At 43.3% G+C, this 25437-nt stretch overlaps 1 protein-coding gene across 3 annotated transcripts in view; it reads right to left on the reverse strand.

Moving 5' to 3' along the window:
* Window positions 1-429: 429 nt before the first annotated feature.
* sugct (succinyl-CoA:glutarate-CoA transferase) overlaps window positions 430-25437 on the reverse strand; it is a 163747-nt gene continuing 138739 nt past the window's right edge. For all 3 annotated transcript variants that reach the window (XM_023972952.2, XM_023972951.2, XM_023972953.2), the window contains one exon: window positions 430-1425. In XM_023972952.2, coding sequence (XP_023828720.1) covers window positions 1262-1425 — 164 coding nt within the window. In that variant the 3' untranslated portion in view covers window positions 430-1261. The remainder of the gene's footprint in view (window positions 1426-25437) is intronic.

A 25437-nucleotide genomic window follows, 5' to 3' on the forward strand; every position in this document is an offset into this window, starting at 1 on the left:
AATTGTTTAAAACATAGAGTTTGTGCATAGAGTTGTATGGTTCGTTAAACTTTGATATCAATGGTTACTGTTTGGCAAACATTTTTAAGGGAAAAATCGGATTCAAAGAGTAATTCCATTACTGTGGAACTAACCCATTACATGGAACATTGTAATCTGTAACATCCACTATATATCCATCACACCCAGGACAATGCAAACAAGATAGTTACATTTTTCATCCTTTTTAAGATTCAGATTCCTTTTTGCAACATTAGTTAGAAGGAAACGTTCGTTTTAAATATCATACGGATTTTTTAAAATAATTTTTTTTGCTGATCAATCTTTTCATTTGAGTGGTTTGAACCATAAGAAATGTTTAATTGCAATAGCTAAGAGGCAAAACATAGCTAAATGGTCACAAGACAAATAGTCCTGTGAAATAACAACAATGTTCAGAACCATTTTATTTGTTTCTAATGAATGTCAGGTCAACAATTACAAATCACCTAGTTGGATCTCACTGGTTGATAATAATAATTTGTTACATTTGTAAAGCACATTTCATTACAATAATAATGTATAAGTTCATTAAAAGTATGCATCTCCAGCACAAATGTGCACTCGCTGAACATGGATCAACTCTGGATGTGATATAAAGGATTTAAGTGCAGTAATGAGTGATGACTGACCACAAATATAGCATTACGCGATATCCTTCCAAAGGCTGAAATGTTTTCCGTATTTCACTGGCCTGAGTGAAATGTCAGACCTACGGTAGAGTGTGTCATATTGATCAATCATGTGTGAATCACAAAGTGATGCCATTGAGCCCCAGGAGAGATGCAAATAAAATGCTAGCTGGCTATGGAAAGGGTGTGTACATACATCATTATGTCGTTATTGCTACATTTGTGGTTTCATTTTGCTCGCTGATGGTTATTCATGGTTTACAAAAGCAAAACCTTTGTATCACGGAAGTAACACAAAAAATCCTGCAGAGTGGTCCAAACAGGGCTTAGGTGGAAATCCCTGACATTTCTGGAAAACCTAGGAATTTTGGGAAAGTTACCAGCATTTTGCAACCCTAGGTGGAACATGAAGGTTTTCATTGGTTAACAGTTGTGCTCCATCCAGGGTGTTCAAATTGCTCATATTACAATTTCACCAGTGCTCTTTCTCAATTATTATTTTCCAGATTCTTTGCGTCCGCTCTCTTCACCTCCTTTATGTGGTGCTTATGTAGTTATCAGGAAAGAAGAATTGAGATAGAGCACAGTTCTCAATGCACTTCATTCTGGGCAACTGTCCCTGATGCCAGCAGCTGATTGATGACATCATCACTATAGGACAGACTCTCTCTGAGAACCTGCACAGTGTGTTGACCAATCACGGGAGGGGGCATCGGCTCCCTGCTCTCAAAGGTGCTGAATCGGACCGCTGGCCCTGTGGAAAAAGAGTAGATACAAATTGGTTACACTAAAAACAAACTACAACTTCCGACTTTTAGTGCAGCTTATAAATACTTCATAAAGCCTTCATAACACACTACATGTGTTACACATCTATAACCGTATGTCATGCTTTATAAACGGTTCATAAATGTGGCATAACTGTGTGACATAACCACCCATGTCAAATGTGACAACCCACTATGTCAAATATGACATAAGCCTGTGCTTTATAAAAGGTGGCATTGGCACCGCTTAATAAAGGCCTTATAAATCATATTACATTGAGGTTTCACAAAGCATTTATAACCATGCCATGCATCTTGGTAGAGCATTGCAATGCCAGGATAGTGGGTTTGATTCCCGGGACCATCCATGCATAATCATTTATTCACACATGACTGTAAGTCACTTTGGATAAAAGCGTCTGATAAATTATATATATTATATTACTCTAAAACATTTATAGGATGGCCTAACCTCTTTCCCTCTTGGGTGCATTGTCAATATTGGACCTGACCTTAACCTTCTCCGAAATGGTGTACTGCAGGATGACACATACTCTAAAGTGCAGTCATGCACATCAAAAAACGTTGGTACGGCCTTTTAAAATGTTGTTTTTTTTATCTCCGAAATTAGATTCTCTCGGTTTTGGATTTCCCCCATTCTTTCAGGTTCTCCCATTTTCTTCACACTTTTTTTAATAGAAAACAACCAAATGTCATTTTCTGTCTTCACAACAATGCTTAAACCACATCAGGGGATGACTTTTGAGGTTTGGTAAAAATCTAAGAAATTTCAATTTTTTTGTGTAGTTGGCCTTTAATTCAGTGAGCATGCCCTGCAATGTTGTTTGGTTAGCAGGTTTTCTGTAGAGCAGTAATTGCATGTGATGATTATTTATTCCATATACAGTGATTTGCATTGTGGCCCCCTATGGAATGGGTGGAGTAAAAAGCCAGCAACACTTCGTATTATTCAGAGCCCCATGAAATGACACCATATTTACAATCTACAGACCCTACGGAGTATTCTCTACAATACTTTTACTGCGGCACCCAGAATAGTACTTGCTCTAAGCCAATATCTATTCCATATAGTGATTCGCAATGGGGGCATTTATTTGACCTTGGAACATCTTAAAACCAACATTTAATGCAAATGTCACCTAAATATGAACAAATATGAATATTTGTTAATGTTTAGATAAATTGTTTCATATATATATCATGAATAAATACAGGTCATTGACACTTTTTTACTATTACGTGGGGGACTTTTATTTTGATAATTTGAAACATTCTGACGTACCTTTTTAGTGTTGCTGACTTGACGCTGATCATATGGCGAGTTCGCAAATCAAATGCACACTTGTGGTGCCATTGGAAAATGAACAACAATTGACTTACCCTTTGTTTATTTAAATAATGCTGAACACAAAAATAAACACAACATGGAACAAGTTCAAAGATTTAACTGAGTTACAGTTTATATAAGGAAATCAGTCAACTGAAAAAATGTATTAGGCCCTAATCTATGGATTTCACATGACTGGGCAGTGGTGCAGCCATGGGTGGGCCTGGGAGGGCATAGGCCCATCCACTTGGCAGCCAGGCCCATCCACTGGGGAGACAGACCCAGCCAATTCGTTTTCCCCACAAAACACCTCAGATGATCCTGCAGGTGAAGAAGCCGGATGTGAAGTTCCTGGGCTGGCGTGGTTCCACAAGGGATTATATTGGCAAAGGTGAAATACATACGAATAGGGATGAAAACAAATTTGTGCACAAGATTAGAGAGAAATAAGCTTTTTGTGCATATGGCACATTTCTGGGATTTTTTAATTTCAGCTCATGAAACATGGGACCAATACTTTACATGTTGCGTTTATATTTTTGTTCAGTGTAGTTTGTAGTAGTTGAGTGAGTTAGATTACCTTTAGATTACATTGTAGCTACCTCAATTGTTATTTCAAATACTTTTGGTGACTTCACAGCAATTGATAGCTAGCTAGCCTAAATGTAGCTAGCTAGCAGGCTCAGCTATATAAAAATCCCTCTAGATACAGCCACGTCTCATGGTCACATCATGAGATTTGTAAATTAAAGAGGAATATAATAATACGAATCAAATGAAGTTTCCCCATCTCCCCATTTAGAGTTCCTGGCACAGCACAGAAATGCCTTATCCAGATGGTGTGATATAAGCATTTCTTAACAGACATGCTACCTTTCTTTGTTGTTATTTTATTTTTTATTTTATTTTTTTCTTTAAAATTTTACCCCCTTTTCTCCCCAATTTTCGTGGTATCCAATCGCTAGTAATTACTATCTTGTCTCATCGCTACAACTCCCGTACGGGCTCGGGACAGACGAAGGTCGAAAGCCATGCGTCCTCCGAAGCACAACCCAACCAAGCCGCACTGCTTCTTAACACAGCGCGCCTCCAACCCGGGAAGCCAGCCGCCACCAATGTGTCGGAGGAAACACCGTGCACCTGGCCCCCTCGGTTAGCGCGCACTGCGCCCGGCCCGCCACAGGAGTCGCTGGAGCGCGATGAGACAAGGATATCCCTACCGGCCAAACCCTCCCTAACCCGGACGACGCTAGGCCAATTGAGTCTCTGGGCGCGAACCCAGAGACTCTGGTGGCGCAGCTAGCGCTGCGATGCAGTGCCCTAGACCACTGCACCACCCGGGAGGCCTGTTGTTACTTTTAAGTTGGAACCAACATGCAGTACCTCCAGCAGCAGAGAGGCAAGAACCATTTGTCTGCCAGCTCAGGGTCAAGCTACACTATTCACAGCCCTTTGCAATGTTCAATGTAATTGCATTGCTGGACTTTGTGAAAGTTCATGTATTTGAATTGTTTTAAAAATGTACAAATACAAGGAAATGTATGTATGTTTAAAAATGTTTTTAATGTTTATTTGTTTAGTGTTAGTGATATATCCCTAACTGTTATACATTTGTGTTTACATCATTAAGCCTTTATGTACAGAATGTGTTATGAATGGCCAAATGTGTGTCTGACTTTATAGTACGTAGAGCGTCATATGATATAAGGCATTTATTGTATGTGTTATGAATGACCATAGGTGGCTGACTTTATAGTAAGTACAGCGTCATATGATACAAGCCATTTATGTACTGTATGTGTTATAAAATAACCAAAGGGGTCTGACTTAAAGTACAGTGTTTTGGGATATTTTTTAAATGTAATCTTTATTTAACCTTATTTACAATGATGGCCTACTAGGGAACAGTGTATTAACTGCCTTTTCAGGGGCAGAATGACAGATTTTTACCTTGTCAGCTCGGGGATTCGATCCAGCAACCTTTCGGTTACTGGCCCAATGCTCTAACCACTATTCTACCTGCCGATATAGAGCCTTTATGGATGTCTTATGAAAAACCAAAGGTTCTCTCACTTCAAACTAAGAATTACAGGACACAACATGAAGTGTAAATAAACTGGTTATTAACGTTATGCTCATTTATGAAGGTGAAAGGTATTTAAATGGGTTGATGTACATGCAAAGCTTGTGTTTGTGTCAGAACCATGATGATTTGGAGTAGGGCAACCTAAGACTACCACACCTCTTCTGCTAGAGACCTGTGCTTGATATTACGGAAATATCACATTTACATAAATATTCAGACCCTTTACTCAGTACTTTGTTGAATCACCTTTGGCAGTGATTACAGCCTCAAGTCTTCTTGGTTATGACGCTATAAGCTTGTCTCACCTGTATTTGGGTAGTTTCTCCCATTCTTCTCTGCAGAACCTCTCAAGCTCTGTCAGGTTGGATGGGGAGCGTCGCTGCACAGCTATTTTCAGGTCTGTCCAGAGATGTTTGATTGGCTTCAAGTCCAGGCTCTGGCTGGGCCACTCAAGGACATTCAGAGATTTGTCCCGAAGCCACTCCTGCGTTGTCTTGGATGTGTGCTTAGGGTCGTTGTCCTGTTAGAAGGTGAATCTTTGCCCCAGTCTGAGGTCCTGAGTGCTCTGGAGCAGGTTTTCATCAAGGATCTCTCTGTACTTTGTTCCGTTCATCTTTCCCTCGATCCCAACTAGTCTCCGAGTCCGTGCCACTGAAAAACATCCCCACAGCATGATGCTGCCACCACCATGCTTCACGTAGGGATGGTGCAAGGTTTCATCCAGATATGACGCTTAGCATTCAGGCCAAAGAGTTCAATGTTGGATTCATCAGACCAGAGAATCTTGTTTCTCACGGTCTGAGAGTCCTTTAGGTGCCTTTTGGCAAACTCCAAGTGGGGTGTCATGTGCCTTTTGCTGAGGAGTGGCTTCTGTCTGGCCACTCTACTACAAAGGCCTGATTGGTGGAGTGCTGCAGAGATGGTTGTCTTTCTGGAAGGTTCTCTCATCTCCAGAGTTCCTCTATGGAGCTCTGTCAGAGTGACCATCGGAATCTTGGTCACCTCCCTGACCAAGGCCCTTCTCCCCCGATTTCTCAGATTGGCCAGGCGGCCAGCTCAAGAAAGAGTCTTGGTGGTTCTAAACTTCTTCCATTTAAGAATGATGGAGGCCACAGTGTTCTTGGGGACCTTTAATGCTGCAGACATTTTTTGGTACCCTTCCCCAGATCTGTGCCTCGACACAATCCTGTCTCAGAGCACTACACACAATTCCCTCTACCTCATGGCTTGGTTTTTGCTCTGACATGCACTGTCAACTGTGGGACCTTATGCAGTACAGACAGGTATGTGCTTTTCCAAATCATGTCCAATCAATTGAATATACCACAGGTGGACTCCAATCAAGTTGAAGAAACACCTCAAGGATGATCAATGTCAAGTCTCATAGCAAAGGGTCTGAATACTTACGTAAATAAGGTATTAAAAAATATATATATATATACATTTGCAAAATTTCCTAAAAACCTGTTTTCACTTTGTCATTATAGGGTATTGTGTGTAGAATGATGAGGAAAAACTTTTATTTAATCAATTTTAGAATAAGGCTGTAATGTCACAAACTGTGGAAAAAGTGAAGGGGTCTGAATACTTCCCGAATGCACTGTATATGCCTAATAAACAATTTATGAATTCTCTATAAAGCCCAGATGTAGTTAATAAAAAATGGGACCCAAGTTGGGGTTAACAAACCTGAGAATAGTACAATTTAAAAGATGTGGAATTAATGGAGTTGAGAATTGACCTGGATTCATTATCCTGGGGTTTCAGTGATAAGGCTTTCATCATGACAGACAGAGACACATAGATAACACATAGATGAGACTGCTCTGATAGTTTCACCAAATTCATGCAGTGTTGGAACAAAGAGGGAAAGAGAAGTAAAGACACATATGTTAAGACACTTCCTATATTTCAACAAACCAGCGTAGATGATGCTAAAGATACCATTAATTTCCTCATCCAACTTCCTTTGCTCACTTGCATCCCTACTGTAAGTATTCACATCTTATTCCATATTTTGTTGTGTTACAGCCAGATTTCAAAATTGATTAAATATTTAAAAAATTCTGACCGATCTACACACAATGCCCCATAATGACAAAGTGAAAACATTGTTTTAGACATTTTTAGACCGTGGCGACCTGTCATTTTCTTGGGGGTTTGCCTGTGTCACATATCAGTTAGCAAAATATGTAAAACTAATATATCATTGAGTTAATAAAGCCGCATACAAACATGGTCTCTTTTTTGTTTTCTTGAGTAAGGCAGCTCGAAAATGCAGGTGTTTCAGCCTAGCTCATTGCTTTCTGTGGTGGTGAGGCAAGCCAGCAAAAAATATGGAGTTTTCACCTGTGATTGTCTCAGTGTTCTGTCGTTTATGGGGACTTTACGTCACTGTCAAACGTAAGAGGAGACATGGAAAATTCTAACCCTTCGGCTGCTGCCATAGAAGTGCCCATCCAAGAAGGCTCAAGGTCATTGGCCACAGATAAACTGACATCAAATCACGTTATATGTACAGTAGCTTTGATTGGACTGATACTTTCACAATCTTAGCTAGCAGTCATCATCATGGATCAAGTCAACAATCTACTGGCAAATCGTTTTTAATCCTTGTCATAAGAAGATAAATAAGTAAGAGAAATTATCTATAAAACGTATCGGTGCTCATCGGCTATTGGACATAAAAATGACACAACAAGTTGGAAATCACAAATTCAACGAGTGGCTTGGAAGGAATCAGTGCCAGTGGTTGTGTGGTCCCAAATCTGGGATTAAGGGGCTCTTTTCCAAGTAAAAAATGATACATTCAACATTGGCCATGCTGTCAATGAAGCAAGATTTGTGCCGCGCTCAAAACAAATGTTAAGTCGTAGGACCGCCGCGCCACCTTCCTGTTCAAGTGAGCCAAGCACAACAATGCGAGTCCAAAAAATTTATTGTATGCTGCTTCATAAATGATGTAATATGCCAGGGAGATATGTATACTGTAGCTAAGAAAGTAATACTATGTGTATGTTGTGTAGTAAGATGTTAGTAGCCCATGTGCCTCACCCTAATAATTTGGTCTATTTACCCCTCACCTACTGTTCTGACATTTCTACTGTAGCCTATAACCTGTTTTAGAGAAATGTAATCATCGAATATTGTAAGAGCTTTCATTGTCTGCTTATATGCCCCCTTTATTTATCCTACGGTTTTAACTTGGTGTACAGGGAGAGCACTGTCGCTGTACATTTCAAAAGTGCTAAACAAATAGTTTAGAACTAATGTTACGTCCGTCCTAGCTCGCTCACTGTCTTAATTGAAATTATGTATTGTCTCTTATCTGCTTGTCGTCCCCTTATGCCATAGTTTGTACATATCAACTGTCATTAGAAACCACATTTCTTTAAGCAAGTCAGCCATATCGGCTGTTTTTTTTCTTCAAATTAACTGTTTCGCTGGTTAACTGGTTGAATTAACTGTTTCGCTACCAGACAAGGCTCTGCTGATAGCCAGGTGTAGCAGTGGTAAGATGTTGGGACTGCTGTTGGGACAGTTTTATGTAGGCCCTAACAGTTAGTGGGCATTTAGTGTTGTTTAGTGTTGTGTTGTGTAGTGGCTTTGCTGGCATGCATTACACTATTAAATTTTTTTGCCCCACCAAGATTGACATGCTAAAATCGCCACTGATTACAAGCATACCCATAACCTCATGTAGCCACCACTATGCTTAAAAATATGGAGAGTGGTACTCAGTAATGTATTTGCCCCAAACATAAAACTTTTTTTTCAGGACAAAAAGTTAATTGCTTTGACACATTTTTGCAGTATTACTTTAGTGCATTGCTGCAAACCGGATGCTTGTTTTGGAATATTTGTATTCTGTACAGGCTTCCTTCTTTCCACTCAATTAGGTTAGTATTATGGGGTAACTACAAGGATGTTGATCCATCCTCAGTTTTTCATACCACAGCCATTAAACTCTGTAACTGTTTTAAAGTCACCATTTGTGTAACGGTGGTCCTCCTCCTCTTCAACCGAAAAGGAGGAGTATTGAGGGAACCAAGGCGCAGCGGGTTGTGAACACATAATATTTATTAAAGACAAGACGAAAACACGAACTTCACTATAAACTAACAAAACAACAAACGGAGTAGACAGACCTGAACGACGAACTTACATTAAACACGAGAACGCACGAACAGGGAAAATACACATAAAAGCATGACACATAAAACACATAAATGACACATAAAATGACGATGTACAACACAAACCGAACAGTCCCGTATGGTGCGACAAACACTGACACAGGAGACAACCACCCACAACGAACACTGTGAAACAACCTACCTAAATATGACTCTCAATTAGAGGAACGCCAAACACCTGCCTCTAATTGAGAGCCATACCAGGCAACCCTTAAACCAACATAGAAACAGACAACATAGAATGCCCACCCAAACTCACGTCCTGACCAACTAACACATACAACAAACTAACAGAAATAGGTCAGTAACGTGACAATTGGCCTCATGGTAAAATCCCTGAGCAGTTTCCTTCCTCTTCAGCAACTGAGTAGTATCTTTTTAGTGACTGGGTGTATTGATACACCATCCAAAGTGTAATAATAACTTCACCATGCTCAAAGGGATATTCAATGTCTGTTTATTTTTTATTTACTGATAGGGGCCCTTCTTTGCGAGGCATTGGAAAACCTCCCTGAACTTATTTAGGCTTGCCATAACTAAGGGGCTGAATACTTATTGACTCAAGACATTTCCATAAAAAAAAAAATAACATAATTCCTCTTTGACATTTTGGGGTATTGTGTGTAGGCCAGTGACAAAAAAGCTGTAAGGCTGTAACACAACAAAAAGTGGAAAAAGTCAATGGGTGTGAATAATTTCTGAAGGCACTCTAAATGCAGATCACAACGTAAGAGCATGAGATGGATGACATTACCTTGCTCCAAATAGGCATTCTTTGATTAAACTGTCACATCTGCTCCTGCCACACCCCCTAGTGGGCATCTGGTGTCTTCCTCTCTCTCTCTCCCCCTCCCTTTCTGTTTGTGTGGTTGGACACAGGTGTGCTGGAGCCAGAGCGGATCCTCACCAGCTGCAACCCGTTCCATAATCAAGACCTCTACAAATACTCAGTCCTGCCACTTCCACTCTGCTGGATCGTAATCTCTGTTCAGTCAGTCATGCTTCTAGCTATTTGTTGATATTTAAGATCCTGTCTCCTGCTGTGCCTATTTCTTTGCCTGGCGCTGTTTCTCCTCTCACTGCAGTTTTGCCGCTCTGACTCTGGTTCCTGTCTCCTGTTCCACATCTTGCTACCCTGTTCTGGATTCAACTCATCACTCCCTTGGATTCCCCTCCGGACCTGTTTACCCTGTCCCAACCCAGCTCACTTTAACCTCCACCTCCACATCTGGTTTCCTACAACTCATCCAAGCTTCCCTGGATCTGCACTTCATCTCTCCCTGTGTTACAATAAGTATCTTGGTTCATTCATCCCCACTTCCTAGTCTGAGTCTGCTCTTGGGTTCCCCTGTGCTGCTCCGCTTAACAGTACAATCCGGCTGAGATATGAACCCAGCAGACTCGAATACTCTCTACCAAATTCTCAATGGTCAAGGTGCCCTGCTCAATCAACATGACAATCCCAAAAAACCCTTCTGGAGACTATCAATGAGTTTTCACGGAACCTGTCTGTCCTAGAGAGTGAAATCTTCGCCCAAAGCTCACAACCTGTTCCTACTCCTGAGCACTACGATGGAAATCTCGGAGCTTGCAGAGCTTTTCTAGTACAATGTTCACTAGTATTTGAGCAACAGCCCAGCTCTTATGCTAGTGAACGAGCCAAGATTTTGTTTTTGATTGGTTGCCTCTGTGGTGCAGCGATTTCCTGGGCCACTGCTGTGTGGGAGAGACTGTCACCCATTGGCTTCTCCTATAGCAGATTCACGGAGGAGATGAGGAAGGTCTTCGACCACCCGATCTGCGGAAAGGACGCCGCTAAACGACTCCTGTCCCTCCGTCAAGGCGCCCAGAGTGTTGCTGAAATGGCATGTGAGTTCCGCACCCTCGCCGCATAGAGCGGCTGAAATGAAGAGGCTCTTCAGGGAGCTATCCGGAACTCACTCACTGACCCTCAAGGTGAGTTGGTGTCCATGGAAGGAGACTGATCTTGCTGAACTCCTGTCTCTCACTATCCGCATTGACAACTGCCTCCGGGCGCGTCGGAGGGTAGGTAGGGTTGCAAGTTCCTTAACATCTGCTTCAGTGCCTTGCCCTTCTCCTCCGACTGCATCCTTACCCCAGGCATGTTCTAAGCCTGGCCCCATGCAGCTCAGCCGGACCAGTCTATCTCCAGAGAAGAGGCAGCGGCGTGTCTATACTGTGGCCAGGTTGGCCACCTGGTCTCCACTTGTTCCCTGCGGCCAGTAAGAGGAGGCTCAGCCGTTATGGGGGAAATACTGTCGAGTCAAATCGCCAGCCCATCTTCCCCCAGACCCCTGTTTGAGGCCAACCTTGTGTGGCAGAGCCAGGCTTTTCCTCTATCTGCTCTTATAGATTCAGGTGCCGACGAGCGCTTTCTGGACCGAGGTGTTAACCAGTTGGGCCTGGACACCATTCCACTTAACGCACCTCTCGATGCCAACGGTCTCAATGGTAAGCTTCTCTTCCGTGTCTGTGAGAAAACCGTTCCAGTCATCCTACGTCTCTCTGGTAATCACCAGGAAAAGATCAGTTTCCACATAATCAACAGTCCCAACTCTCCCCTGGTTCTGGGTCATCCATGGTTAAAACAAAAAAAAAGACGCTCGGGGATTCATCTCAGCTGGCTCGGTCTGTGCCCGGAATAAAACATCCACCAAACCTACGTCCGGTCTGCTTCGCCCTCTTCCCATACCCAGTCGCCCCTGGTCACACATAGCTCTGGACTTCGTTACTGGCCTTCCTCCATCTAACAGTAACTCTGTTATCCTTACTATTATTGACCGATTTTCCAAAGTGGCTCACTTCATTCCCCTCCAAGCTTCCTTCCTCCAGGGAGACTACGGACCTACTGGTATCCCATGTGTTGCGGCTGCATGGCATCCCTATTGACATCGTTTCTGACAGGGGACCCCAGTTTACTTCCCAGGTATGGAAAGCCTTCTGCACAGCACTTGGTATTAAGGTTAGCCTTTCATCTGGATATCACCCCCAGACCAATGGCCAGACCGAGCGGGCCAATCAGGGGTTGGAGACGGCCCTACGCTGTAACTTCAGCTAACCCTTCCTCCTGGAGTGCCCAGTTACCCTGGGTGGAATATGCCCACAATACCCTCATCAACGCCTCATCAGGTATGTCACCCTTTGAGTGTTCCCTGGGTTACCAACCCCCCTTGTTCCCTGCCCAAGAGGTCGAGGTGCCCTCAGTCCAGGACCACATGTGCCATTGTCATCGCACCTGGAGGAGGGCCCGGGCTGCTTTTCGTGCCTCCACCAGTACCCAATCTCAAGCTAACCATCGCCGTGCTTCAGCTCAAGTCCAAAGGGTATGGCTCTCGTCTAAGGACTTGCCCTTGAAAGTGGCTTCCAGAAAACTAGCGCCCCGATTCATTGGTCCATTTAAGATTGATCATGTCATTAACCCCTCTGCTGTGCATCTAAAACTCCCAAGCTCTCTCTAAATCCACCTCACCTTCCATGTATCTTTAATTGCTCCAGTCTCCTGTCTCCCCCTGCAGCTGCTCCTCCACCCCCTCGGCTCATCGATGACCATCCTGCCTATACCGTCCGGCGGCTTTTGGATGTACGCCGTCGAGGTCACGGTTGCTAGTATTTTGGTGGACTGGGAGGGATACGGGCCTGAGGAGCGCTGCTGGGTGCCCTGTCACATTCTGGACCCATCCCTCCTACAAGATTTCCATTCCTCACACCCTGACAAGCCAGGTAGTGCGCCCGTAGGGAGGGGGTACTTGCACATCTGCTCCTGCCACACCCCCTAGTGGACATCCGGTGTCTCCTTAACCTGCAGTCACTCCTCCAGTACACTCTCTCTCCAACCACACACAAACAGAAAGGGAGGGGGAGACGGGTGTGCTGGAGCCAGAGCGGATCCTCACCAGCTGCAACCCGTTCCATAATCAAGACCTCTACAAATACTCAGTCCTGCCAATTCCACTCTGCCGGATCGTAATCACTGATCAGTCAGTCATGCTTCTAGCTATTTGTTATGTAAGATCCTGTATCCCGCTATGTCTATTTCTTTGCCTGACACTGTTTCTCCTCCACACTGCAGTTTTGCCGCTCTGACTCTGGTTCCTGTCCCCTGTTCCACATCTCACCACCCTGCTACCCTGTTCTGGATTCAACTTATCACTCCCTTGGATTCCCCTCTAGACCGGTTTACCCTGTATCAACCCAGCTCAACCCAACCTCAGCCTCCACATCTGGTTTCCTACACCTCATCCAAGCTTCCCTGGATATGCACTTCATCTCTCCCTGTGTTACAATAAATATCTTGGTTCATTCATCCCCGTTTCCTGGTCTGAGTCTGCTCTTGGGTTCTCCTGTGCTGCTCCGCTTAACAAACTGATGAGTATCCTGTACAATCCCCCTCTTGGTCAAAATCTATGCCATGTATACAAAAGCTCTTCATTGACTATCAAACAAAGGTCCCTTGCTGTTTGACGAACGATATCCAACCCCAGAAGTTAAACAATTGTGGGTAATGCAACACAAGGACACCGACATTGCGGTAAAGAAACCCGAAAGCAGAGTTTTGGTATTCAGTAAAGTCTGTCATCTGGTATTTACACCACATATCAATAGCTGCACTTTTCAATGGGCTTTGGAGACTCACGGGGGATGTCAGAAAAAAAACAAGCCATTTGAGGATAAAGGGCCACATCTCCACGTCCTCAGAGGGATCCGATCATGGTCTGAACATTCTATAACCATTTCCTGATGCTTTCTATGATTGCATTTCTGTAGAGGACATACGTTTTCGACAGACTGGAAATAGTGATTTTTCAATTGGTGGGCGCTGCCATAAAATGTGTCGTTGCCCCACTGCTTTGATTCCAGTTTGTGATTTTTCTCTCTGGCACTGCGAGTAAATAAATCCGTTGATCTAATGACTGTTTGCTGGAACCATGACATACTGCGTTATGAGAGACAGTTTAGATGTAGACAATATTGAAAAATAAGAGCCATACAATGCTTTTCCAAATAAACCACAAGGGCAGGACTGAAACCAATGGCCCATATGACACCCAAATCTCTGTACCAACTTTTCAGACGGAAGGTTAACTACAAAACTGAGAGAACGCACCGAAAGGACTGAGGCTGTTTTCAATGAAAGACGAGGCCAGGCCGTAAAATGTGAGATCAGAATGAAAAGCAAAGATGGGAGGGAAAGAAAGGAGGGGAGAACAGGACCCTGAACATGGCTGTGTGCGTGTGTGAGGACACGTGCGGTTTCCCTCTGCCTTTCGATGCCTCAGCAGTTATGAACGATGCCCTCACCACATCCTCTATTTCCTCCCCCTCTCCTTCGATCCGATGGGCGGCCGCAAGGCCACATCTGCTTTCCCACACTGTTCCGTTATCGGAGGAAGATGCTCCTCGTAGTCTCACCACAAAAAGCTCTCTGTTCTGTTCGGGTCTTTCCATCCTTCCTTTTCTAGTCCTCCGTTGGGTTTTACAACAGACTGATTCTCTCTCCCTCTATCTAGAGTCTATCCCAACCTCTCTGCTTTCATTTCAATTGGAGATCAATTAATCAGTTGAAACACTCAAGTCCTCATCGCAAAGCAAAAGGATTAATCCCTCTATTGAAATATGCATGTACACACACACACACCCACCCACCCACATTCTGTGCCCAGCAGTTCCATAGTCGGTGCCAACTCATTACTGGCCTTGGCTCAGCTCCAGAGTATTGTAAATGGGATGGATCGGTCCGATGCAGACAGTCCCATTCAGGAAGAACCCGTTTGGGGGACACGGATGGAGAGAGACAGGGAGACTAAGCCAGTGAGACAGAGGGCAACGGGGCTTCCTGCCCTCCGGAGGAAAGAGCATGCCGCCGAGCCTGAGGTTTCAGTGCTCAGTGGCCCATGAGTCAGCCAACAGACCCACAGGCCCACAGGAGATTTGTGGAAAACAGAGAATTCGATAAATACCTAAATAAGCGGTGAGTCAACACATACTGGAGCGAGCGCTCTGTATGGCCCATTCCTGACGGTACCCTGTGAAACTACTGAAGATTGAGATAAAGAATTTTTAAAAGACTGTCTGCCCAGTGGGTTGGCACAAATAGGGCCAAGAATGGGACAAAAGAGCGGTGCTCATGTGCAGACATACGCCCTTGAGGTTCTTGGTCCCTGCTGGTTGCGCGGGGTGGGAGCACATCCGGGACAAAGATGAAGTGAAAGGGGTTCAAACTCTGAAACAGTCCATCAAAATCTGGTCTAGTGGTAGCGCTGCCAGCTCCGGACCACACATAACCCCTGACGACAGAGTTTGAGGCACGTCTCAGCCACTCTTCTACCTTTGCCCCTCGCTACCATGTATCAAACACTTTTCTTTCAAATCTGTTTGATCAAGGAAAATAAAATATGTGGGAGGGACGATCAGAATTTAGATCTTCTTTAAAGCAGTCAGATGAAGTAGGGCTATGAGAAGAGAATACATTCCGATGTATCGTGACAAAGTATTGCTCATTATATAAAAAAAAAAACAGGACACTGTGTCCCTCTCTCCTCTCTCTTGCAATTGTTACTCTCTTTGGCTCTTATTCCAGTTTCAAAGAAAATGGTGGAGAGAGGAGTGGAGATGGGGGGGGGACTCATTCACAGCATGAAGCTCCACAGCAGAGCTGTCGGTTGAAGTACATCTTCATCCTCTGCGCTTTGAACCCACGCAACAAGTCGCCCCTTTTCAGTCTCTTTAATCAGCCTCCCTGGCTTCCCTTGAACGGTGTAATACATGTTTCATGGGCATTTCTCTTCTGAGAAATGGATACAGAGTGGTCTGGATGAAAAAGTCACATTTGTGATCTCACAGAAAACTTTTTTCCTCCCTGATTATTGCCATACAATTTTTAAAACACACCCCGACTGTATACATGCATGCACTTTATGTAGCCATGTGCGCGCACACGCACACACACACGCACACACACACACACACACACACACACACACACACACACACACACACACGCACGTTTCATGACTTTGTTGCATCACGATTCCGTCATCCACCATAATAGAGTTTAAGAAAACAAAAATGTCTATTTCACAACGAATGCTTCATTGAGGGATCTACATCCAGCAGACAGTGACCTAAATGCTCTGTAAGATAAAATAGCCTGAGGAGGAAATGCAGCTTAAAGAACCTGGATGTCAGAGTTAAGAGGCCCGGTGGTTCCCTCAGCACCCAAGCAGCTCTTTGAGAGCGAGTGCTTCGGTCAGTTTGCAGTGGGGAGGAGATTGAGACATTTCAGCCTGGGCAACTCACGCTGGGACCCTCCCATTAACGTCAATAGCTGCCCTAGTGTACCAAATGGCAGACTGTTTGTAGATAACAAGAACCTTGTACTGTCATTCCTCTACCCCCTGGGGCCAGTGAGGTGCCCATTTCATCTGAAAACATGCTTGAGTTTGACACATTTTTTATCTATATTGTTAAATCAGTTGAACCCATACCGCAACCCTGCTCTTCCTGTCTGTGCTAAATTCTTGCCTCCGGGAATGAATAAGAGATGCCATTTCTATTCAGGATTAAAAACACAGTAGAAAACAACAAAAAAACGCAGGGATTTGTGTACACAGCTGGTGTAATAAGCGAGTTTTCCATTGTGACATATTATAATTAAGCAATAAGCCCCGAGGGGGTGTGGTATATTCTTATGCACGACGCAACGCTGATTGCCTAGATACAGCACAGCCATGTGGTATGTATGTGGACACCCCTTCAAATGAGTGGATTCGGCTATTTCAGCCACACCCGTTGCTGACTGGTGTATAAAAGCGAGCACCCAGCCATGCAATCTCCATAGACAAACATTGGCAGTAGAATGGCCGGTACTGAAGAGCTCATTGACTTTCAACGTGGCACTGTCATAGGGTGCCACCTTTCTAACAAGTCAGTTAGTCCATTTTTTCCCCTGCTAGAGCTGCCCCGGTCAAGTGATTTTACTGTGAAGTGGAAGCAACAACGGCTCAGCCGCAAAGTGGTAGGACACGAAAGCTCACAGAACGGACAGACAAGTGCTGAAGCGCATAGCGTCTGTCCTCGGTTGCAACAATTACTACCGAGTTCCAAACTGCCTCTGGAAGCGACGTCAGCACAAAAACTGCTCGTCGGGATCTTCATGAAATGGGTTTCTATGGCCGAGCAGCCCGCACAGAAGCCTAAGATCATCATCTGAAATGCCAACCGTCGGCTGGAGTGGTGTAAAGCTCGCCGCCATTGGTATTTGGAGCAGTGGAAACAGGTTCTGAAACGCGCTTCACCATCTGGCAGTCCGACGGACGGATCTGGGTTTGGCCAGGAGAACGCTACCTGCCCCAATGCATAGTGCCAACTGTAAAGTTTGGTAGAGGAGGAATAATAGTCTTGGGCTGTTTTTCATGGTTCGGGCTAGGCCCGTTAGTTCCAGTGAAGGGGAATGTTAATGCTACAGCATACAATGACATTTTCAACGATTCTCTGCTTCCAACTTTCTGGCACAAGTTTGGGGAAGGCCCTTTCCTGTTTCAGCATGACAATACCCCACGCACAAAGCGAGGTCCATACAGAAATGGTTTGTCCTGATTGGTGCGGAAGAACTTGACACACCTGCACAGAGCCCTTAACCTTAACCCCATTGAACTCCTTTGGGATTAATTGGAACCCCGACTGCGGGCCAGGCCTAATCGCCCAAAATCAGTGCCTGACCTCAATAAGGCTCTTGTTGCTGAATGGAAGCAAGCAATGTTCCAACGTCTAGTGGTAAGCCTTCCCAGAAGAGTGGAGGCTGTTATAGCAGCAAAGGAGGGACCAACACCATATTAATGCCCATGATTTTGGAATGAGATGTTCGACGAGCAGGTGTCCACATACTTTTGGCCATGTAGTGTATATTGGTCATATACCACAAACCCCTGAGGTGCCTTATTGCTATTATAAAATGGTTAACATATTTAGAGCAGTAAAAATAAATGTTTTGTCATACCCATGGCATACGGTCTGATATACCGTGGCTGACAGCCAATCAGCATTCAGGGTTCAAACCAATCAGTTATAAAATAATATAAAATACACCGGTAATATACTGTATACAGTGCATTCGGAAAGTATTCAGACCCCTTGAATTTTTCCACTTGTTGTTACGTTACAGCCTTATCCTAAAATGGATGAAATAAAAAAATGTCCTCAATCTACACACAATACCCCATAATGACAAAGTGAAAACCGTTTTGTTTTTTTACATTTTGGAAATGTATATATAAAAAAAATGTAAATACCTGATTTACCAAAGCATTCAGACCCTTTAGTATGAGACTCAGGTGCCTCCTTGGACATGTTTTGGAAAGGCACACACCTGTTTATATAAGGTCCCACAGTTGACAAGTGCAAGTCAGAGCAAAAACCAAGCCAAGACAGAATTGTGTCGAGGCAAAAAACGTCTGCAGCATTGAAAGTCCCTAATAACACAGTGGCCTCTATCGTTCTTAAATGGAAGAAGTTTGGAACCACCAAGACTCATCTTAGAGCAGGCCGCCCGGACAAACTGAGCAATCAGGGGAGGTGACCAAGAACCCCCTCCTTGGTCAGGGAGGTGACCAAGAACCCGATGGTCACTCTGACAGAGCTCCAGAGTTCCTCTGTGGAAATGGGAGTTTCAGAACTTTTCAGAAGGACAACCATCTCTGCAGAACTCCACCAATCAGACCTTTATGGTCGAGTTGCCAGACGGAAGCTACCCCTCAGTAAAAGGCACATGACAGGCCGCTTGGAATTTGCCAAAAGGCCCCTAAAGGACTTTCAGACCATGAGAAACAATATTCTCTGGTCTGATGAAACCAAGATTCAACACTTTGGCCTGAATGCCAAGCATCACATCTGGAGGAAACCTGGCGCCATCCCTATGGTGAAGGATGGTGGTGGCAACATCATGCTGTCGGGATGTTTTTGAGCGGCAGAGACTGAGAGACTAGTCAGGATCGAGGGAAAGATGAACGGAACAAAGTACAGAGAGATCCTTGATGAAAACCGCTCCAGAGCGCTCAGGACCACACACTGGGGGCGAACGTTCACCTTCCATCAGGACAACAATCCTAAACACACAGCCAAGACAACACAGGAGAGGCTTCAGGACAAGTTTATGAATGTCCTTGAGTGGCCCAGCCAGAGCCTGGATTTGAACCCAGTCTATCATCTCTGGAGAGACCTGAAAATAGCTGTGCAGCAATGCTCCCCAACCAACCTGACAGAGATTGAGAGGATCTGCAGAGAAGAATGGGAGAATCTCCCCAAATATCATAGCCAAGAAGACCCGAGGCTGTAACCGCTGCTTCAACAATGTACTGAGTAAAGGGTCTGAATACTTATGTAAATGTGATATTTCATTATTATTATTACAGTTGTGCATAAAGAATGTGCATAAAGAAATTCTAAAAACTGTTTTTGCTTTGTCATTATAGTGTATTGTGTGTAGATTGATGAGGGACATTTATAAACAAATATTTTTTAGAATGAGCCTGTAATGTAACAAAATGTGGAAAAAGTCAAGGGGTCTAAATACTTCCCGAATGCACTGTATATCATCATCTCCATCAATCTCCTTCAGTTGCATGGATGATCTGATTAATGACTGTTTCTAATGACAATCTTTTTTTTTTTTTTGAGCCTTTCTAATTTTGCTTCGATGAGGTTTAAGCGTGGTTCATTAAATGTGCGAGTTATCAAATAATGTATTCACAACCCGTGATGACTCGTATTCTTCAATGTCACCATAAATGCTTTGAAAAGCTTTATTAACAGAACTGTCAGATGTTGAGGGTGCTTCTAGGATGAGGTAAGCCTGCATTTAAAATAAGATAAAATAACTTTGGCATCTGCACTAGGAGACATTGACTTGGAGAAACAATTCCATGAGAAACATTGGAGACTTAGAGACATATAATATTTATATATACTGAACAAAAATATAACCACAACATGTAAAGTGTTGGTCTCATGTTTCATGAGCTGAAATAAAAGATACACACAAAAAGCTTATTTCTCTCAAATTTTGTGCACAAATTTGTTTACATCCCTTTTAATGAACATTTCTTCTTTGCCAAGATAATCCATCCACCTGACAAGTGTGGCATGTCAAGAAGCTGATTTAACATGTTTATTACACAGGTGCACCTTGTGCTGGGGACAATAAAAGGCCACTCTAAAATGTGTAGTTTTGTCACACAACACATTGCCACATGTCTCAAGTTTTGAGGGAACGTGTAATTGGCATGGTGACTGCAATAATTCCCACCAGAGCTGTTGTCAGATCATTTAATGTTAATTTCTCTACCATAAGCCACCTCCAACATCATTTTGGCGAATTTGGCAGTACGTCCAACTGGATTCACAACCGCAGACCAGGTGGAACCACAACAGCCCAGGACCTCCACATCCGGCTTCTTCACCTGCGGGATCGTCTGAGACCAGAAACCCAGACAGCTGATAAAACTGAAGAGTATTTCTGTCTGTAATAAAGCCCTTTTGTGGGGAAAAATAAATTGTGATTGGCTGGGCCTGGCTCCCAAGTGGGTGGTCCTATGCCCTCCCAGGCCCAGGTCCTGCCCCTCTGTCCAGTCACGTGACATCCATAGATTAGGCCCTAATGAATTTATTTCAATTGACTGATTTACTTAAATGAACTTTAACTCTGTAAAATTGAAATAGTTGCAAGTTGCATTTATATTTTTGTTCAGTATATTATATGATAATGAAATACAAATGTCAATTGTTATGATGTACCACTACAGTTGTACGGAAACAACCACAAGTCAGCCACATATGTAAATCCCTGTGAACAGACTATGCATAACCACACTATTCTCTAGGCTATATCCTATTCCTCCCATTTCCAAAGGTCTATCTCCAATTTATCGGGGTGAACCTACCTACCCATGTATTTGTTTGATATGAGATGGAAAACACATTTCCCCAAAAGGGATACAATAAACATTGTAAGTCTAGAAATGTTATATCTACAACCGTTTCACTGAGAAAAGTATTTGGGCTCTCAATCTTTACCATAAAACTGCCTAGCCTTGTCAAGGTTGCAGTAAATGGAATATGTCTGACAATATTTATGAGGCCTATGATATTTTCCTTAAATACATGGGACATTCCATCTGATACAAGTTACATTAGATATAAACTAATATTAAGAAAACATGATGAATTCTGAATCATCTGCTGGATTTGAATAACAAGTAACATCACTTTTTATTTTATTTTTATATAGCTATGAGGTAGTCACATGAAATGCATTTCAATTAACAGGTGTGCCTTGTTAAAAGTTAATTTGTGGAATTTCTTTCCTTCTTAATGCCTTTGAGCCAATCAGTTGTGTTGTGACAAGGTTGGGGTGGTATATAGAAGATAGCCCTATTTGGTAAAAGACCAAGTCCATATTATGGCAAGAACAGCTCAAATAAGCAAAGAGAAACAACAGTCAATCATCACTTTAAGACATGAAGGTCAGTCAATATGGAACATTTCAAGAACTTGAATGTTTCTTCAACAGCAGTCGCAAAAACCATCCAAGCGCTATGATGAAACTGCCTCTCATGAGGACCGCCACAGGAAAGGAAGACCCAGAGTTACCTCTGCTGCAGAGGATAAGTTCATTTGAGTTACCAGCCTCAGAAATTGAAGCCCAAATAAATGCTTCACAGAGTTCAAGTAACAGACACATCTCAACATCAACTGTTCAGACTGCATGAATCAGGCATTCATGGTCGATTGCTGCAAAGAAACCACTAGTAAAGGACACTAATAAGAAGAAGATACTTGTTTGGGTCAAGAAACACGAGCAATGGACATTAGACCAGTGGAAATCTATTCTTTGGTGTGATGAGTCCAAATTTGAGATGTTTGGTTCCAACCGACGTGTCTTTGTGATACGCAGAGTAGGTGGACAGAGGACCTCCGCAAGTGTGGTTCCCACTGTGAATCAGGGAGGAGGAGGTGTGATGGTGCTTTGCTGGTGACACTGTCAGTGATTTATTTAGAATTCAAGGCACACTTAACCAGCATGGGCACCACAGCATTCTGCAGCGATACGCTATCCCATCTGGATTGTGCTTAGTGGGACTATAATTTGTTTTTCAACAGGACAATGACCCAACACATCTCTAGGCTGTGTAAGGGCTATTTGACCAAGAAGGAGAGTGATGGATTGCTGTATCAGATGACCTGGCCTACGCAATCACCCAACCTCAACCCAATTGAGATGGTCTGGGATGAGTTGGACCACAGAGTGAAGGAAAAGTAGCTAACAAGTGCTCAGCATTTGTGGGAAATTCTTCAAGAATGTTGGAAAAGCATTCCAGGTGAAGCTGGTTGAGAGAATGCAAAGAGTGCGCAATGCCTTCATCAAGGCAAAAGGGTGGCTACTTTGAAGAATTTAAGATATAAAATATATACACTACCGTTCAAAAGTTTGGGGTCACTTAGACATTTCCTTGTTTTGGAAAGAAAGCATACTTTTTGTAAATTAAAATAACATCAAATTGATCAGAAATACAGTGTAGACATTGTTCATGTTCTAAATGACTATTGTAGCTGGAAACGGCTGATTTTCTTATGGAATATCTACAGTACATAGGCGTACAGAGGCCCATTATCAGCAAACATCACTCCTGTTCCAATGGCACGTTGTGCTAGCTAATCCAAGTTTATAATTTTAGAAGGCTAATTGATCATTAGAAAACCCTTTTGCAATTATGCTAGCACAGCTGAAAACTGTGTGCTAATTAAAGAAGCAATAAAACTGGCCTTCTTTAGACAAGTTGAGTATCTGAAGCTTCAGCATTTGTGGGTTCGATTACAGGCTCAAAATGGCCATAAACAAAGAAATTTCTTCTGAAACTCGTCAGTCTATTATTGTTCTGAGAAATGAAGGCTATTCCATGCGAGAAATTGTCAAGAAACTGAAGATCTCGTACAACGCTGTGTACTTCTCCCTTCACAGAACAGCGCAAACTGTGGACAATGGGCAAAATAACACAGACACTGGACAGAGGAAGATTGGAAAAAAGTGTTATGGACAGAAATCTAAGTTTGAGATGTTCAGATCACAAAGAATAACATTCGTGAGGCGCAACATTTTTTTAAAGATGCTGGAGGAGTGCTTGACGTCATCTGTCAAGCATGGTGGAGGCAATGTGATGGTCTGTGGGTGCTTTGGTGGTGGTAAAATGGGAGATTTGTACAGGGTAAAAGGGATCTTGAAGAAGGAAGGCTATCACTCCATTTTGCAAGGTTATGCCATACCCTGTGGACGGCGCTTAATTGGAGCCCATTTCCTCCTACAACAGGACAGTGACCCAAAGCACAGCTCTAAACTATGAAATAACTATTTAGGGAAGAATTAGTCAGCTGGTATTCTGTCTATAATGGAGTGGCCAGCAGTCACTGGATCTCAAACCTATTGAGCTGTTGTGGGAGCAGCAATCAAACTTGTGGGAGGTGCTTTAGGAATCATGGGGTGAAATCTCCAGATTACCTCAATAATTTGACAACTAGAATGCCAAAGGTCTGTAAGGCTGTAATTGCTGCAAATGGAGGATTCTTTGACAAAAGCAAAGTTTGAAGGACACAATTATTATTTAAATTAAAAATCATTATTCATAATATTGTCAACATCTTGACTATATTTCCTATTCATTTTGCAACTAATTTCATGTATGTTTCATGGAATACAAAGACATTTCTAAGTGACTGCAAACTTTTGAACGGTAGCACATTTTGATTTTGGTTACTTTTTTGCTTACTACGATTCCATATGTGTTATTTCATAGATTTACAATGTAGAAAATAGTTTAAAAAAAGAAAAACCCTTAAATGAGTGAGTAGATGTCCAACCATTTGACTGGTACTGTATATAAAATATATATACTGTATATATATTTGATAAAATACTAAATTTGGCCTTTACTACTATAGACCAGAGTAACACATTCAAGTTATGAAGTGCTTGTCCTATATCTAGGAGATATAAGAAAGCTCAGGAAATGTAACCCCTTTTTTGGGTAGGCACACAACTATCTTCATACTTCCATAAATTTTTTAATCCGGCACTGGTTTCCTTAAGACGAGTCCCATGACACTTGTGGGGGTCGTAGAGCGAAATGAAAACCGCCATTGTGTTCTTGAGAATAATCTCCCCTTTCCACAGTGGGGTCACATTAGTTTGTAGCCCAAACGGTTCGGACGCTACAAACAGAAGTTTGCACATCGGCGGTACCGACTTCAGATGGTTTGTACTGTTGGTCAAACCATTTGGACTCTACAAACATTTTCGTGAGAAGGTCCGATTTTCAGGATGTCTCATGGTCTGACAAACACCGCTCTAGCTCTGCCACCTTTCACCAGGAACAAACTGGTTGGCAACCAAGCATAGAGATTCACAGCTGGAGAGACAGTGGACAGCTCGGAAAGAAGGTAACCAGGGCGGGGAGGGTCGGCAACCCAAACCGCATCCTTCGTGAAGAGGAGACCCAAAACTAAGCTACAGATCGACACATGGAAACATACCCCCAGGGAAGCTCAATCTGACGGACCAAAGCTTAACGACACATGGAAACAGACAACCGACTATGAGCATGGAATGTGTGTGTGTGGAAAGGTCTGCAAGAATTCCAGATGAAATGTTTGGAGGGGGAAGTAGCAACACAACGCAACACAGCGACACAATGCTCCCGCACAGAGACACAGGAGGAGGAGCCAGGCCCGGAGTCACCACGTGTCGCAAATGTTTGAATCAAGTGGCCGCAAGCCTGCAAGTTGACAGTGTTTGACGAGAATGCAGACAAGGTGCTGGAAGCAACAGCAAAGGAAGACACTGACAGGAGGCTACAAACTATGGTGACAATGTTAGTTAGCCTAGCAGCGGAAAGGTTTGGGGCAGTGGAGCAGAGGCCTGCCAGAACGCTGTACACCACAGCTGCGAAAATCCACAGATCAGGGGCAACAACCACCCTTGGCAGAGCTACGGAGCATCCTGAGAAAGAAGCTCTTGACTCTATGTAGGGCTGAATGGCACAGAAGACAGCGGAAAGAAAGAGCCAGGAAGCAAACTGCCTTTATAGCCAATCACTTTGGCTTCACAAAGAAGCTACTAGGGCAGAAGCGCAGTGGGAACTTGGCTTGTTCCAAAGAGGAGATTGACCAGCACATCCAGAGCACGTTCATTGACCCCGACAATTAGTAGGAGTTGGCTCAGTGCAACATCTTAATAGACCTACCAGCACCAGTCACAGAGATCGACTACAGGGAGCCACTCCTGAAAGAAATACAGGACGTTGTG

The sequence above is a fragment of the Salvelinus sp. IW2-2015 genome, linkage group LG27 (genome assembly GCF_002910315.2).
Source record: "Salvelinus sp. IW2-2015 linkage group LG27, ASM291031v2, whole genome shotgun sequence".
In the NCBI taxonomy this organism is placed as follows: Eukaryota; Metazoa; Chordata; class Actinopteri; order Salmoniformes; family Salmonidae; genus Salvelinus; species Salvelinus sp. IW2-2015.